General features: G+C 36.3%; 1 protein-coding gene across 1 annotated transcript; it reads left to right on the forward strand.

Moving 5' to 3' along the window:
• The first annotated feature begins 439 nt into the window (after nt 1-439).
• ctsk (cathepsin K) lies at nt 440-13839 on the forward strand. Its single transcript, XM_028469947.1, has 8 exons — nt 440-637; nt 2105-2228; nt 6156-6278; nt 9468-9620; nt 11138-11356; nt 11510-11675; nt 12998-13106; nt 13334-13839. Exons 2-8 carry the CDS (start codon nt 2106-2108, stop codon nt 13431-13433), a joined length of 993 nt encoding a protein of 330 aa, XP_028325748.1. The 5' UTR covers nt 440-637; nt 2105; the 3' UTR covers nt 13434-13839.
• Nucleotides 13840-14318: the final 479 nt, after the last annotated feature.

A 14318-nucleotide genomic window follows, 5' to 3' on the forward strand; every position in this document is an offset into this window, starting at 1 on the left:
TAAGTCTGTCCTACAGTTTTTATATTGTTGCACTATTATCTATGTTTGTATTTATTTTTGTTTCTCACTATCTGCTCGTTTTTATTACATTGCTGCAACAACTGAATGTCCCCTCTGGAGATCAATAAAGGTATATTCTATTATTTGCTCCATTCACCACTAATCTCCATGATTGTTATTTACAGTGCATTTTTGGTGGATCATTTAGTTCCAACTCCAAACAATGATGTTTTTATTTATTTTTTTTTTTCACACATTTTATAGGTCCTTTAATGAAGTTATTTCAAACCAAAACTCTGTCATGTCTCTCAGTTCCAGACAGCAGCACAGTTTGCACCAGTCCTCTATTGGGAAGTTTCCCTACTGTAACCCGACTCCTGAGTCCTGACATCATCTGGATTCTGGAGGGTGGTGCTTTTTGAGTGAAACCAGATGTAATTCCTCTGGCTGGGGGAAAGAAAGAAAGAAAGAAAGAAAAGAAAAGAAAAAAAAGAAGAGATCTGCTTCCTGAACGTGGAGCTTCTACTGTACTTCCTCAAACCTCACCCAGTATAAAACCAGTGAGATCTACTTCAGCAGCAGGAGAAGCCACTTCAGACTCAAGAGGGACTTCACCAAACCGTTGGAACTGCTTCAGGTACGTTTGGTCTTGATGTGGGTTTTACTTTCGGTTAAACCGGGGCTGGTTTTAGAGTTTTTTATTTTTTTTTCTGAACTATTGGTTAGAACAGGCAGAGGCGTAAAGAGTACTGATAGATCCTACTCAAGTAGAAGTACTGTTACTTGATTACAATTGTACATCAAGTACAAGTCACACATAAAATACTCAAGTGCCAGTAAAAACTTACCAGTTATTTTCACCCCACACGTTTATTGTTGGTAATAAATGTTGCCATAGTTCCCTTGCATACTTGCACAATTGGAACTTAAATTATTTTCCACAATTAATTAAATTGAAAATAAAAATAAAAACTTCTCAGGCTCTAAGCTCTACATTTATAAACTCTTAAAGTATGAAAATAACCAGCATTCAATGCTGTTTTGGCGCCGTGCATTACGTTTAATCTGATTGGTCGGCTATGATGTGATGCATTTAATTGTTTTCCGGTCATTTTAATTTTTTATAGTTTTACAATGTCCATTGATCATTAAAAAAAAAAAAAAAAATTAAAATGTTCAGTAACGAAATGTAATGAATTACTTTACTTATTCTAAAACAAACTTAAGTGCAAGTAAAATGACTGATTTAGAAATATACTCAAAAAAAGCACTAGTATTAAGTCAATTACAGTAACGTGAGTACTTGTAATCCATTACTTACACCTGGGAAAAAAGGTAGTCTGATGGTAACGCATGTGTGGACTTGTAGTCATAGTTTCACTAGATAAACATGTCATAACTTGAACTGATTTTTAGAGACATCATGAATACACACATTAGAAACACATGCATGTATGCTCACTTACTTTATGACCCAGAATTACCTGAATGTGTGTCTTTGAAGTCAAAACAGAAGTCAAACCTGTTCACTACAGTTAATAATTCAATAGATCATTATCATGTCTGCTAATGCTTTATATAAACTATCATCTGGAGAATTGGTCAGACCTCTATTACACTAAAACATTGTGCACAAACTGCATCTCATTTGCATGAAGCATAGGACTGCAGCGTTTCCATTATCTCTGTAGAAAGGTGACGCTGTGTCAGGTACAATCAATGTGTGTGGGAAGAAGATAATGTTGGACGAGGCTTTTTTTTTTCTTCCTCCATCAAAAGAGATAAATGAGGCCTTAAAATGTGGGAACTCACGAGGTCAGCAGTTTTCAAGGAAACTCATTCCAACACAAATGTGGTAAAACAAACAGGAGGAGAGTTTTTTTAGTGGCACATACTGTATCTGCACAGATGCAGCCATTTAGATAACTCTTCAAAGCCCCATGACTTACCCTGTTTGCATGCTTTGCCAGGCTTTTAGCGAGTAATGTTTAGCACAATCTAGGCCAAATCAAGTTTAAATTGCCCATTAAATATTGCTGCTTGTCTCTCACCACCTGCCATTGTTGTCGGGTGTTGAATAGTGAGTGTTTGTTGTGTTTCCCAGGATGTTTTCGTGTGTGTGCGCGTTGCTGCTGGCAGCCGCGGCTCTGGGACACTTGGAGGAGGCTTTTCTGGATGCTCAGTGGGAGGACTGGAAGACGACTCACAGGAGAGAGTACAATGGCCTGGTCAGTAGTAATCCTGCATACTGTGGTCAATAAAAAAAAAATACCAAAAAAACAAACCTGGATATCATCCAAAGCGTTGAAATATCAGTATTTTTAAAGTTGTGGGCCATATGAAAGGCAAAAAAAAACAATAATAAATAAAATAATAGCATTAACAGTCCACTTTTTAAAATAATTTTATATATATATAGTTTACATGCTTAAAGAAGCCTGTAAAATACCCCAAAAATCTTAGAAATCATCCAACAAAAACAACCAAATCACAATATTTGTATTTTTGATAAAGTCGTGAACCATATAATGACAAAAGGTTTAACATAACAACTCAACTCAAACTTTATTTATAAAGCACATTTAAAACAGATTAAAGCAGATAAACCACCAAAAATGACCCAATCAATGGCCAAGATATAGTACCAAGATACATAGACAAAGTACCAAAATAAAATAAGTAACAAAAACAAAAGCAATAACAGGCAGTGTTGGAATTTGATAGAGTTTACATGGGTCAAGTTAGGCTCTAAAGACCAGAGTGCGAACTCCGAAAAACACATTTTATTGCTAAAAACATTGCATCAATTTTTAATAGATATTCAGTGTAATTTTTGGAGAAATGTATTGCCCATAATAATGCACATATGTGCAGCTCTTATGGGTTATTTTCAGTGTTTGGTGGATACTGTAGCACTAGCAGTAAATGGCTTTGAAGACACTGACTCACCGTCTGTCTGCATCTGACTCAGTTTACCAGACGTGCCTTCTGTTCAACTGCTGACCTGTTTCTCTAGGAAGAAATAGTTTTTGTCTTTTGCATATATTTATTCCTGTTGTGTGAAGATATGAAGACTTTTCTTCCCTCTGATTTCTGACAAGTTTGCAGTGTTTTGTAGTTAAAATTAGATATTTTGTTTTGGCAAAAGAAATCTTGTCAATATTTAATTAAATGTTTCTGTTTAGATATATGCAAGAAAATTAATGATGCATCAAGAAAGTGTTTGATATTTAATTTAATATATACCTTTTAATATAAAATGACCTAATCCTCACCTATACTACTATCATTTTCTGAATTAAAATTTAATCAACCAAGTGAGACTACATTAACTTGAAACAATACCAACATTTTCAGCATGAACCTATTCTTCTTATTTCTTATTCCATCAGGCAAAATGGTGTTTCAAAAACTATACAGGTAGGAATAAACCCAAGAATAATCTACATATTTACTTAGCATACATATATATATATATATATATATATATATAATATCACAAGTATTCGAGTGACTGTAATCAAGTTGCTTTTATGGTACTTTTTTGAGTATATTTCTAAATCAGTAATTTTACTTGTACTTACTGTGAGTACGTTTTAAAAGAAGTAGTAATTTGTTACATTTCTACACCCAACCGTTACTGAGTAAATTATTATTTGAGTCAGGATCACTTTAGAAAAATTGTGTGCAGTTTAGATTTGGCGGTAAGGCTCTGTTCTAGGACCTCTCTGCCCTTCCAGCAGCTGTGTGGAAAGCCCAAAGCGTAGGGAGCTCCCCCTCGCTCTTCCATGAGCAACATGGAGAGGCATAAGCAGAGAGAGCGGTCAGCAGGACCCCCTGGAACAGAAGCACTAATGTTATACTTGTATGCCAACAGAAGACACTATTTAATTAGTTAGAAGAGGAATAGCTGGGTTAGGAGTGGGTTGCAAGGTATTTGCTGACGAAGCATGTAGAAGTAGACGTGTTGCCGTGGTTTTAATGCAGCAATGAGACTTAACATATATGGGAAGCATGGAACAATACATGATCAGCTAGATGATTAACCGAATTAAGAGATGGATGCTGTCATTTCTTTTTTTTTCTTTCATGGTCTCTTCATAAACTAGTTTCTGAAGTCACATTAAACATAATCCGTATGTTCTTAGTAAAGGAAACATTAGGAAAGCTAACATTTTAGCATTGAGGCAGCAATGCTAACGCTCCCCTCCAGTGTTGGTTTGTTTAATCTCATGATGGTGAATTGACTTCCTGGATCCTCACTGAGCATCTGCTCTACTTCTAGCTATAGAGGTCACAGCTCCACAGCTGCAGGATGTGTGTGTGTGTGTAAGTGTGTATGTTTTCACATATAAAGTGAGTGCCTAATGTGCGGTTTACACAAACTGCTGCATGTACCTCTGAATTCATATAGCTCACTGCATGTGTGTATATGTTTTATGTTGTTCTTGAGCCCTGAACAAGTTTTTAACATAATGTGCAAATCTTCCTGTGATCTTCGCATGCCGTGAATTAACATTCCTGCACGGTCAGCAGAAAAAAGGCGTGTGTGACTTTAATCAGTATTCCTCCAACAGCCTTTATGATTCAACCAACCCTCCTTGAACTGACATCACTCTAATAGAATCAAAGTCTCCTGGCAGCATTTGCATTTCCCATTACTGAAATAGATATTGAGACAGAAATAATGATTATGCTTGTGCTAATGGTTGCTAAGACTCGGGATACCATGGTTGTATTACATTTATAGCATAGCTGACTGAACTCCATGGCTGCATCTCTTACATTTGTCTCAATCATATGTTTTACTATATTAAACTAAATTAAACTTTTATTTCGTTCATATTGATTCTCGTCACAGTTTTATGAAGATTTCTCATTGGGTGCCTGATACACACCAGCACGTTTTCCCTCCACTGGTATAATTGGTCCTAATTAATGAATCTCAGGCTTCTGCTTTTGCTAATTACAAAGTAAACATTTCCTCTTCAGCACAGATGGGTCTGTTATGGCTGTCAGGTGTTATTATCACTTACACTGACATTAAGATCATGATTCTTTGCAGTAAGGCCTTGTTATAAAGGCTTTGTATTGTATACCAGCTGAGATAATAATGAGAACGATTCCCTCACTCAGATGTGGATTTGTCTTTGTTTTTTTCCTCTAATTTACACAAATGATGAAGTAACGGCTTCGTCAGTCATGCACACAGTTGTTTTTCTTCCTATTTAGGTCAGAATTTCTTTCATTCAAATTTCTCTAAATGGTTTTATGAAGTGAAGCCACAGTCAGTGACACTGTGAGTTTGAGGTTTACGTCCAGTACGAGCTTTGGTAGGAACCAGCAGTAGATCCTCCGTGACCCCTGGGCACAGGAGATGGTGATTTACTCATATAGAATAGACAAGGATATACTGTACATTTATTGATCCCCAGAGGGGAAATTCACACTTGCAGCAACACAATATAAGAGCAGAGAGTAAGAGTAAGAACAAAATAAATGGTAACATTGGAAAATAGTGCAAGATGTAGGACACACAAAAATTAGGAAAACAACAACAACAGAAAGAAAACAACAAATGTGCAAATGGAAATTAAGGAATTGGATGGGTTGGATGTAGGTGTGGTTACAGTTGTTATTGTGTTAAACAATAACGTTAATATCTCAGTTTTGATCAAATTTAAAGTCTCCGTTTTGATAAGATTGTTTAAGGAGCAGCAACGACTATGAAAAAACAATACATGTGAATGAAAACAATATCAAAACATATTGATATTTTTGTTAACTAATGAAAATGAAACTATCCATACAGCTCAGATCAAATCTGTCTGTGTATATTTACAAACATTAATATTAACCCATATCAAGGTTGATAAATGCTAAATGAGTCTTTAAAAACATGCATAAAATCTGTAACATATTTACTTGACTAAAATCTTAATGTCATTATTTGACTAAAATTACTAAATTTAGACTAAAACTAAGTTGCATTTTAGACTAAAACTAAATCCAGATTTGCTGTCAGTATTAACACTGCAGAAAGTATTTCAATTAGGGCGGTTGTAACCCGATCCACCAGTGTTTCCCTCTTAATGTCACTGACTACAAACATGAATATGGATTCTGAGGTCTAGTGTTGTTGTGATTTGGCTCAGGGTGAAGAGGGGATCCGAAGAACCATCTGGGAAAAGAACATGAGAATGATTGCGGCCCACAACGAAGAGGCAGCGCTGGGTATGCATTCGTTTGAGATGGGCATGAACCACCTGGGAGACATGGTGAGTATGAAGGGACTCCATCATTTAGCCTTATGATTATTCCTTCATTTAGCGTTATAATTCATCCTTTTTTTAGCTTTATAATTCATCCTTTATTTAGCTTTATAATTCATCCTTTATTTAGCTTTATAATCCATCTTTTATTTAGCTTTATAATTCATCCTTTATTTAGCTTTATTATCCATCCTTTATTTAGCTTTATAATTCATCTTTTATTTAGCTTTATAATTCATCCTTTATTTAGCTTTATAATTCATCTTTTATTTAGCTTTATAATTCATCCTTTATTTAGCTTTATAATCCATCCTTTATTTAGCTTTATAATTCATCTTTTATTTAGCTTTATAATCCATCCTTTATTTAGCTTTTTAATTCATCTTTTATTTAGCTTTATAATCCATCCTTTATTTAGCTTTATAATTCGTCCTTTATTTAGCTTTATAATTCATCCTTTATTTAGCTTTATAATCCATCCTTTATAATTCAGGATGGTTCACTTCACGCAGTAATTTGATGGTGAATATTGGGTAACACTTTATACATAAGGCTGACATAAAGTGTCATTAATTGTTGTTTGCTAAATTATGACACCTTTGGAGCTATGTTGGCGTTTTTGGGTGAGGGTTAGGATTAAGGTAGGGGTTAGGGTAGGGTTAGGGGTTAGGGTTAAGGTAGGGGTTAGGGTAGGGTTAGGGGTTAGGGGTTAGGATTAAGGTAGGGGTTAGGGTAGGGTTAGGGGTTAGGGTTAAGGTAGGGGTTAGGGTAGGGTTAGGGGTTAGGGTTAAGGTAGGGGTTAGGGTAGGGTTAGGGGTTAGGGGTTAGGGTTAAGGTAGGGGTTAGGATAACGAATGACACTTAATAACAGCCTTCATGATGACTTATTCATGCTAATGACAGGTGTAATGCTATAATAATGACAGCGTAATGTCAGCCTTTATGTATAAAACTTCAAGTAAAGTGTTACCAAATGTTCTTTGCACCTCAGATGATCAACAACTGTGAGCTTTAAATAGTGAGTTAATTAACTGTAAATAACAGGATGCATAAGATGGTTGATAGGATTCCTGAGAATAAATAGATGTTTATTGTAGGGCTGTCACTTTAACATGTTAATTGTGATTAATTAATTACAGGAAAGATTCAAAATAACTCAGTTAATTTTTTTTTTAAGCACTCCAAATAGCGCGGAACCATTACTTTTTTATGTTCCCAGTTTACCCATAATACCAATGCACAGGCTACAATACAAGACGGGAGACTGCCGAGCTGCTCAGCTTTGTTTGCGTTAATTTTGGCTTTTAAAAACACCGGATGGAAAACTAACGCCTAGTTGTGTGCAAATTGTGCAAGAAAGAGTTTGCCCTATCACCGGAGCGTTGTAGCCTCCGCTACATCCCTCAATGCTAAACATGTAGCAGCTAGCAAGGATAACTAGCGTGGAAACTCGGACAGCGCTATCTGCTACATGCTGCAAGCACGCTGTGAATGACAAATGATCAAACTCACTGGATAAATATTATTATCTGAATGAAGGCGAGAGAAAGCAACAAGTTTGGTGTTAGAAAGGTGTTCTTATTGTTTATGATGAGCTATCTTATAGCACTGCATTTCACTTGCATTTTCTATTATTTGGAGTTTGATAAAAGTACACAGCAATATGACACGTAGCCCTTGGTCTGATAGAAATAAACAATGACTTTATAAAACTACTTTGTTATACATCAATGTTTTGATCTGACACAATAATGTCATTTAAATGAAAATACCTCAAGTTGAGGGCGTTTCTCAGCATTTTTTAGATGCGATTAAAAAAGAGATTACATAGATTTAATTAATTACAGAGCATGATTAATGAATCACACACTTTTTTTAATCTCTTAACAGCACTAATTTATCATTCATGTGTTAAAAACAAATTTGACTCACGTGGTTTTGCCTTTGTGCTGCAGCACTCCAAGTCTTTTCGTTTTTTGATTCAAACAAATTCCACGCTACACTTCCTTTAATAAAAAAAATGTAGATATGTTAGTGGTTATGTCAATAGGCAGATGCTGCTGAACACAAAGGAGCCAATCTCTTTTTTTTTTTATTATGGGCAGAAGGTGAGTTCTAGTGAGTCAATCACTGGGCGGCTAATCCAAGAGACAGAAAATCATAGTCACGCACACTCCTCTGGAAAATTACCCCCCCCCCCCTCCTCACACACAAAAATAAATTCCACTCTACCTAACCCATAAATCAAATATCTAAGAGCTGCTTCACTGAGAAATGAAAAACTTTTTTTTCAAGCCACTGTATCAGCTTTGAAATAAATCCAAAAAGGCAAACTCTGACATGTGCATAGGTTAATACTTTTTGTATGGACAGACAGTTTTTATTGCTTTATCTTTACATAAAATAACACTCAGGATCTGCTGGAAATAGCAAATGCTGTTTTAGTGAATGTTTGTTATTGCTTTTTTTTTTTTTTTTTTGCACGGCACAACTTCTGAAAAGAGACTCATTAGTGTCAGAGTTTCCTCAGCCCATTTTTTTTATCGACACTTTGTTTTCCTCCTTTATTCATGCACAATGACGTGCAACTAAATGGAATGAATGTCTTTAAATCAGCTGCTGTCAATGGCATCTCAGAGCATGACTGATGGATGTTAAAGTGTGAAAATGATGCCAGATCAGTGAAGCTGTATGTCAAAAGAGGAAAACAAGCATCCTGACAGGCATTGCTTGTATATTAATGACAGGGACACACACACACACACACACACACACACACACACACACACACACACACACACACACACACACACACACACACACACGTCTAAGATACTGGAGAAATTTCCACTTTTTAGTTTTTGCATAGAACAGGTGGCCTGGTGTGAAAGATATTTTTTTAATTTGACTGGAAGCACTTAGCTGAGATGAGGCAAATTAACGGATGTGCTTTCTCTCTCTATGATACATGCCAGGAAACCAGACTTTAATATTCATTTTTTTTAATCATTTACTCTCCTCTTCAAGAGTTCTTGGTTTGTATTTGCTTAACTTATTCTGAGGCTAAAAACTAACTCTCTGCTCTATTTTTGTCCTCAAACAATGTTTTTCTATAGGTCTATACAGTATATCATTTGTGTATGTTACCACCATCTACCTCCTTGTATTCTCTCTACTCTATCTGTCTCTGTGCAGACGTCAGAGGAAATAGTGGAAAAGATGACAGGCCTGCAGATACCAAACAATCGTCAGCAAAACCTCACCATGAAACTGGAAGACGGAGTGTCCAGGATTCCCAAATCCATCGACTATCGCAAGAAAAACATGGTGACATCAGTGAAAAACCAGGTCAGAAAACTTCATGTGTAATCATATAATTCAATTTAAATCAGATGACAATGCTTTGATCAAAATAAGACTAAAAAAAACGTAAGAAACTGTACATAAAACCTGGTTCAGGGAGATACATTGTATCTGTTACCTCAAAATAAAGTGCAAAACAGAAATATTCGGTGGAGAAACAAGATGCAAGAGTAGATCTTTTTCCATTTTTTAATCTGTTTTGTCTTCCATTTTTTTTAGATGTTTTATTTTTTTTAGAAGATTTGGACTTATACCTTATAATTATTTATTTTATGTATCAGCAGCAAAAACAGCAAATTTCTTCAGCCGGAAAATTTAAAGGCATTTTTAAATCACATTATAATTTTTTTTATTTTTTTTTTAATTTATTGTGAGCTAGAAACAATTCTATGCAAACCTGCCAAAATATATATTTGTGTTTATATTTACTTTTTATTAAAGGTACTCTGATGTTGTAGTATACTATATTTGAACAATGCAACTGCAGAAAAGGGCAGATGGTCAACTGAAGTCGCTGCAATTCATTCAACTGTGGTAAAATCCCTAAAGTGTCTGTTTTAAAAGTGAGGAAACCCAATCGAACACAGGGAGAACATGCAAACTCCTCATAGATGCTCCTCAGTTTCATCATGTACAGAACCTAAACAATGTGAAATAGAATAAGCTTTTTATAATTTAAATATACTGTATAAAAATGCAGTATATCTGTACACAGGTATGGTATTTGAGTAACACTGTGTGCAATGCATGACACTGCCTCCCCCTGGTGGTTAAATACAAACCTGCACCTATAATACAGCAGACTGTACCATTGGCTTCTTTTATCAGCACTGGAGAATATCTGCACAGCTACAAACTGTTTAAATTACTTAAAGATAGTGTTTATAACCCTTTATCCTGACATCACAACAGACCCACATACAAAACTACAGGAAAAAACTCACTGTATCTGATGCTGTTCAGATCGGTATGTATGTACTGTTAATTAATTTTTAATGTCCATATACCAGGCAGTCTGGGAAAAATGTGCGTCCTCTAGTGGACAAAAAGAAGAAGACCCTCTATGCTGCAGCTAATACTTTAACACACTGGTTTCCAACCTTTTTGGGATCGTAACCCCATTTTTATATCACACATTTCTACGTAACCCCAAAGACATTTTTTCCCAAAATGAATGTTTGATCACGTTTGTTATACAGTGTTATAAATACAGAGTAGCCAGAATTAGTGACAAGTTTTGCCAGCTCAGATCTTTTTATACCCAAAGTTGAAATGCTAAACTCGTGGCCAGGAGTGACCCCCAGAATCTCATTGGTCACCCCAGAAGCCACACCTAGCACAGACCCAGCCCTGGTTTGTAGTCGATAGGGTGCATCCACCTCTGTGTCAGCTTAACAGATTAATAGAGTGATCGATCTACGTAACATTACCAGCTCTAGTCAAATGCCACAACAATCTAAAAATGATTGCATTTCTAGTAAGTAACTCATTCCCTTTCACAGGGTGCCTGTGGCTCCTGCTGGGCCTTCAGTTCTGCCGGGGCTCTTGAGGGCCAGTTAGCCAAGATGACCGGTCAGCTCGTGGACCTCAGTCCTCAGAACCTGGTGGACTGTGTTCAGGAGAACGACGGCTGTGGAGGAGGTTACATGACCAATGCCTTTGAGTATGTCAAGGACAACGGTGGCATTGATTCTGAGGATGCTTACCCATACATTGGAGAGGTAGGACACTCCTGTGTGTGTTATCTGTATGACTGATTATCAAATTATAAAGCCTTTAAGATTTAAATATTCATGGTGGATGTTTCAGATACCACAAAGTAAATAATGTGATTCCTATTTATACTGTATTTCCTTCTCGTTCTTCTTCTACAGGCCAAGGCGTGCCAGTACAACCCATCAGGCATGGCGGCCCAGTGCAGAGGTTATAAAGAGATCCCAAAGGGTGACGAACATGCTCTGGCTGTGGCGCTGTTCAAAGTTGGTCCAGTGTCAGTGGGCATCGACGCCACACTAAGCAGCTTCCAGTTCTACCAGCGAGGTCAGTGACATATAAAAAGGCACTTAACACAACCTACTGACTCATTACAGCCACAGCAGCTACAATATGGACAGAGAAACATGAAAATGAGTTACCAATGATGGTTATAAATTCATTTCTAACAATAAAGTAAGCATTTTATTACTTGTAACCAAGTGTGAGTATCAATCTCATTTTAGTTCAGGGGACTAACCAGATTGACCTTAAGTGGGCCACATATTTTTTATTGGTGAAAGAGAAAATTCAACATTAATGTGCCCTGGTTTGCACTTCCACGTATAAATTATATATACATTTTTAAGTATATCAGTCCCCACAGGATCGTCACTAAAATGTCCCTGATTTGGGGACATTTTGTAGAATAGTTTGAGGAAAATTTGCCAGATTTGAGAAAAGTTGAGAGTTGTGTCAACAATATGAGATTGAAAATGACTGTCGTCATGTGATATAAGAACTGGAAAACTGAGCTCTGTAAATATTGTGGATTTTATTTTATTTTATTATTATTTATTTTATTTTATTATTTTTTTATTGAGTTTTTGTATTTGCAGGGGCTGAGATTTGTACAACTGAATTAGTTGGTAAATTACAAAATGTTTAAAAAAAAAAAATAAATAAATAAAGTTTACAAAAATAGTCTATACAGAGTGTACACATTATTTTAAATATTAAGGCAAAACAATGCAATTCTGACACAACAATGCATCAAAAAAAAAATAAATAATTACAACCTATTTTAAAAAAATTATAATTATACATTACAACACCTACAGGTATAGTGCAAATGTCCTTACAGGAACCACAACAACAATGGTGCCAAATCCAAAAGCAATGCAAAACAATGCAATTACGGACCCCAGGAAGACTAGCTGGTTGCCATGGCACTAGCTAATGGGGATCCCCTAATAAACAAATAAAAGTTAAAATAAAATATAAAAGTTTCAGTGGAAGGAAATTTCTACTTTCCTGTGTGATTTGACTAGTTTGTAACAAAAATCTTAAAACAAAAGAACACAATGTGCAAAAAACACAATTGAATGATATAAAATAGAACAAGAATGACTACATATGCCAAAAAGAGCAATCTAATGAATGTAAGAGAAAACATGTACAGTGATTGTAAAGGGTGTGTTTCAAATGTATTATACCTTTTTAAAATATTATTACTATTTTTTTTGCGGGGGGGGGTTGTAATTTGGTACCCCTTCAGCAGATGACATCCTAGGCGACCACCTGGGTTGCCTAGCAGCAAGGCTGGCCCTGGTCCTACTTGCTTGTTTTTGGGTCTTGATCTAACAGTGTTTCTTTTGTCTTGTGCGCAGGTGTTTACTACGACCCGTCATGTAACCCAGACGACATCAATCACGCCGTGCTGGCAGTCGGTTACGGTGTCAACAGCAAGGGGAAGAAGTTCTGGATCGTGAAGAACAGGTGGGACAAACTCACCTGAATGAAAGGCAGCAGGTGGTGCAAAGGCGTCGCTGAAATGAAAACCGTGGCTTTCTGCTGCCATGGCGATGATTTGATGTTGTCCATCAGCCGTGTTTGTCACTGACATGGCTATGAGTTGAAATGATGTTTAACCTCAGGCAAAACTCAACACCGCTCATAACTCTCTTTACGTCTTTTGTCTCCATCTTTTGTCTTTTCTTTGACAGCTGGAGTGAAGACTGGGGGAAAGGTGGCTACATCCTGATGGCACGCAACCGTGGCAACGCCTGTGGCATTGCTAATCTCGCTAGCTACCCCGTTGTGTGAAGAGGACGAGCATGGAGACTAGAGGAGGAATAAGGAATGAAAGGACTTCTCAACACTCAGCCATTATTAAATACAAATTATTATGTTTGGACTTCAGTATTTCAACTGTTAATCATTTTTGTTTTCCACAAATGGGAAGTGAATGGCTGACGATGCACTTTGACCCCAAGTTCAGTTTTGTACCAACGTATCACTATAGTTTTAGGCAGTGAATGAGTGGATGATAATCTGTGATAGATTATTATCCAATTGCTTTAAATTTGATGGGAAATGATTGCTGGACAACGCCTCCTCTCCTGTGTATGAAGACTTGATTGTTGTTATTTTGTTCAACATTTTTTCTGATTTCGTTTTTAAACTGATGTTTTTTATCGGAACTGATTAAAGGTTTACAATGGAAGTTGAATTCGCGGTTTCCTTTTCATTTACGTGAAGGTTAAAGCACTGTTTAGGTCAGTGGTTCTTAATCTGGGTTGGATTGAACCCATATGGGGTTCATTGAGTCAGTATAGGGCACATGTCTAAAACTCATGGCCGGGGGACAAATCAGGCCCTTTGGAGCGTCCAATTGGGCCCGCAAGAGAAAGTAAAAAAGACAGAGAAAACATTAATTATTGTGTAAATGAAACTAACCACTACTGGTTCATGTCGTAATCGTAATTAAATTGTAAATGAGTTTAGATAATGGAATTTGTAATTGTAATTGACATGACAATTCTATAAAAAATGTCAATTATAGTTTAACTTAAAACTGGTGAACCATGTTACAGTTCTATGTGCAGTTCTACACAAATGTAGTTAAAAATTATTAAAATATGTATCATATCAAGCTTTCCCATGTTAAAAAAATTGAAATTGGGGGGTATACTGACAAAAAAAAGGTTC

This window comes from Gouania willdenowi, chromosome 16, assembly GCF_900634775.1.
Source record: "Gouania willdenowi chromosome 16, fGouWil2.1, whole genome shotgun sequence".
In the NCBI taxonomy this organism is placed as follows: Eukaryota; Metazoa; Chordata; class Actinopteri; order Blenniiformes; family Gobiesocidae; genus Gouania; species Gouania willdenowi.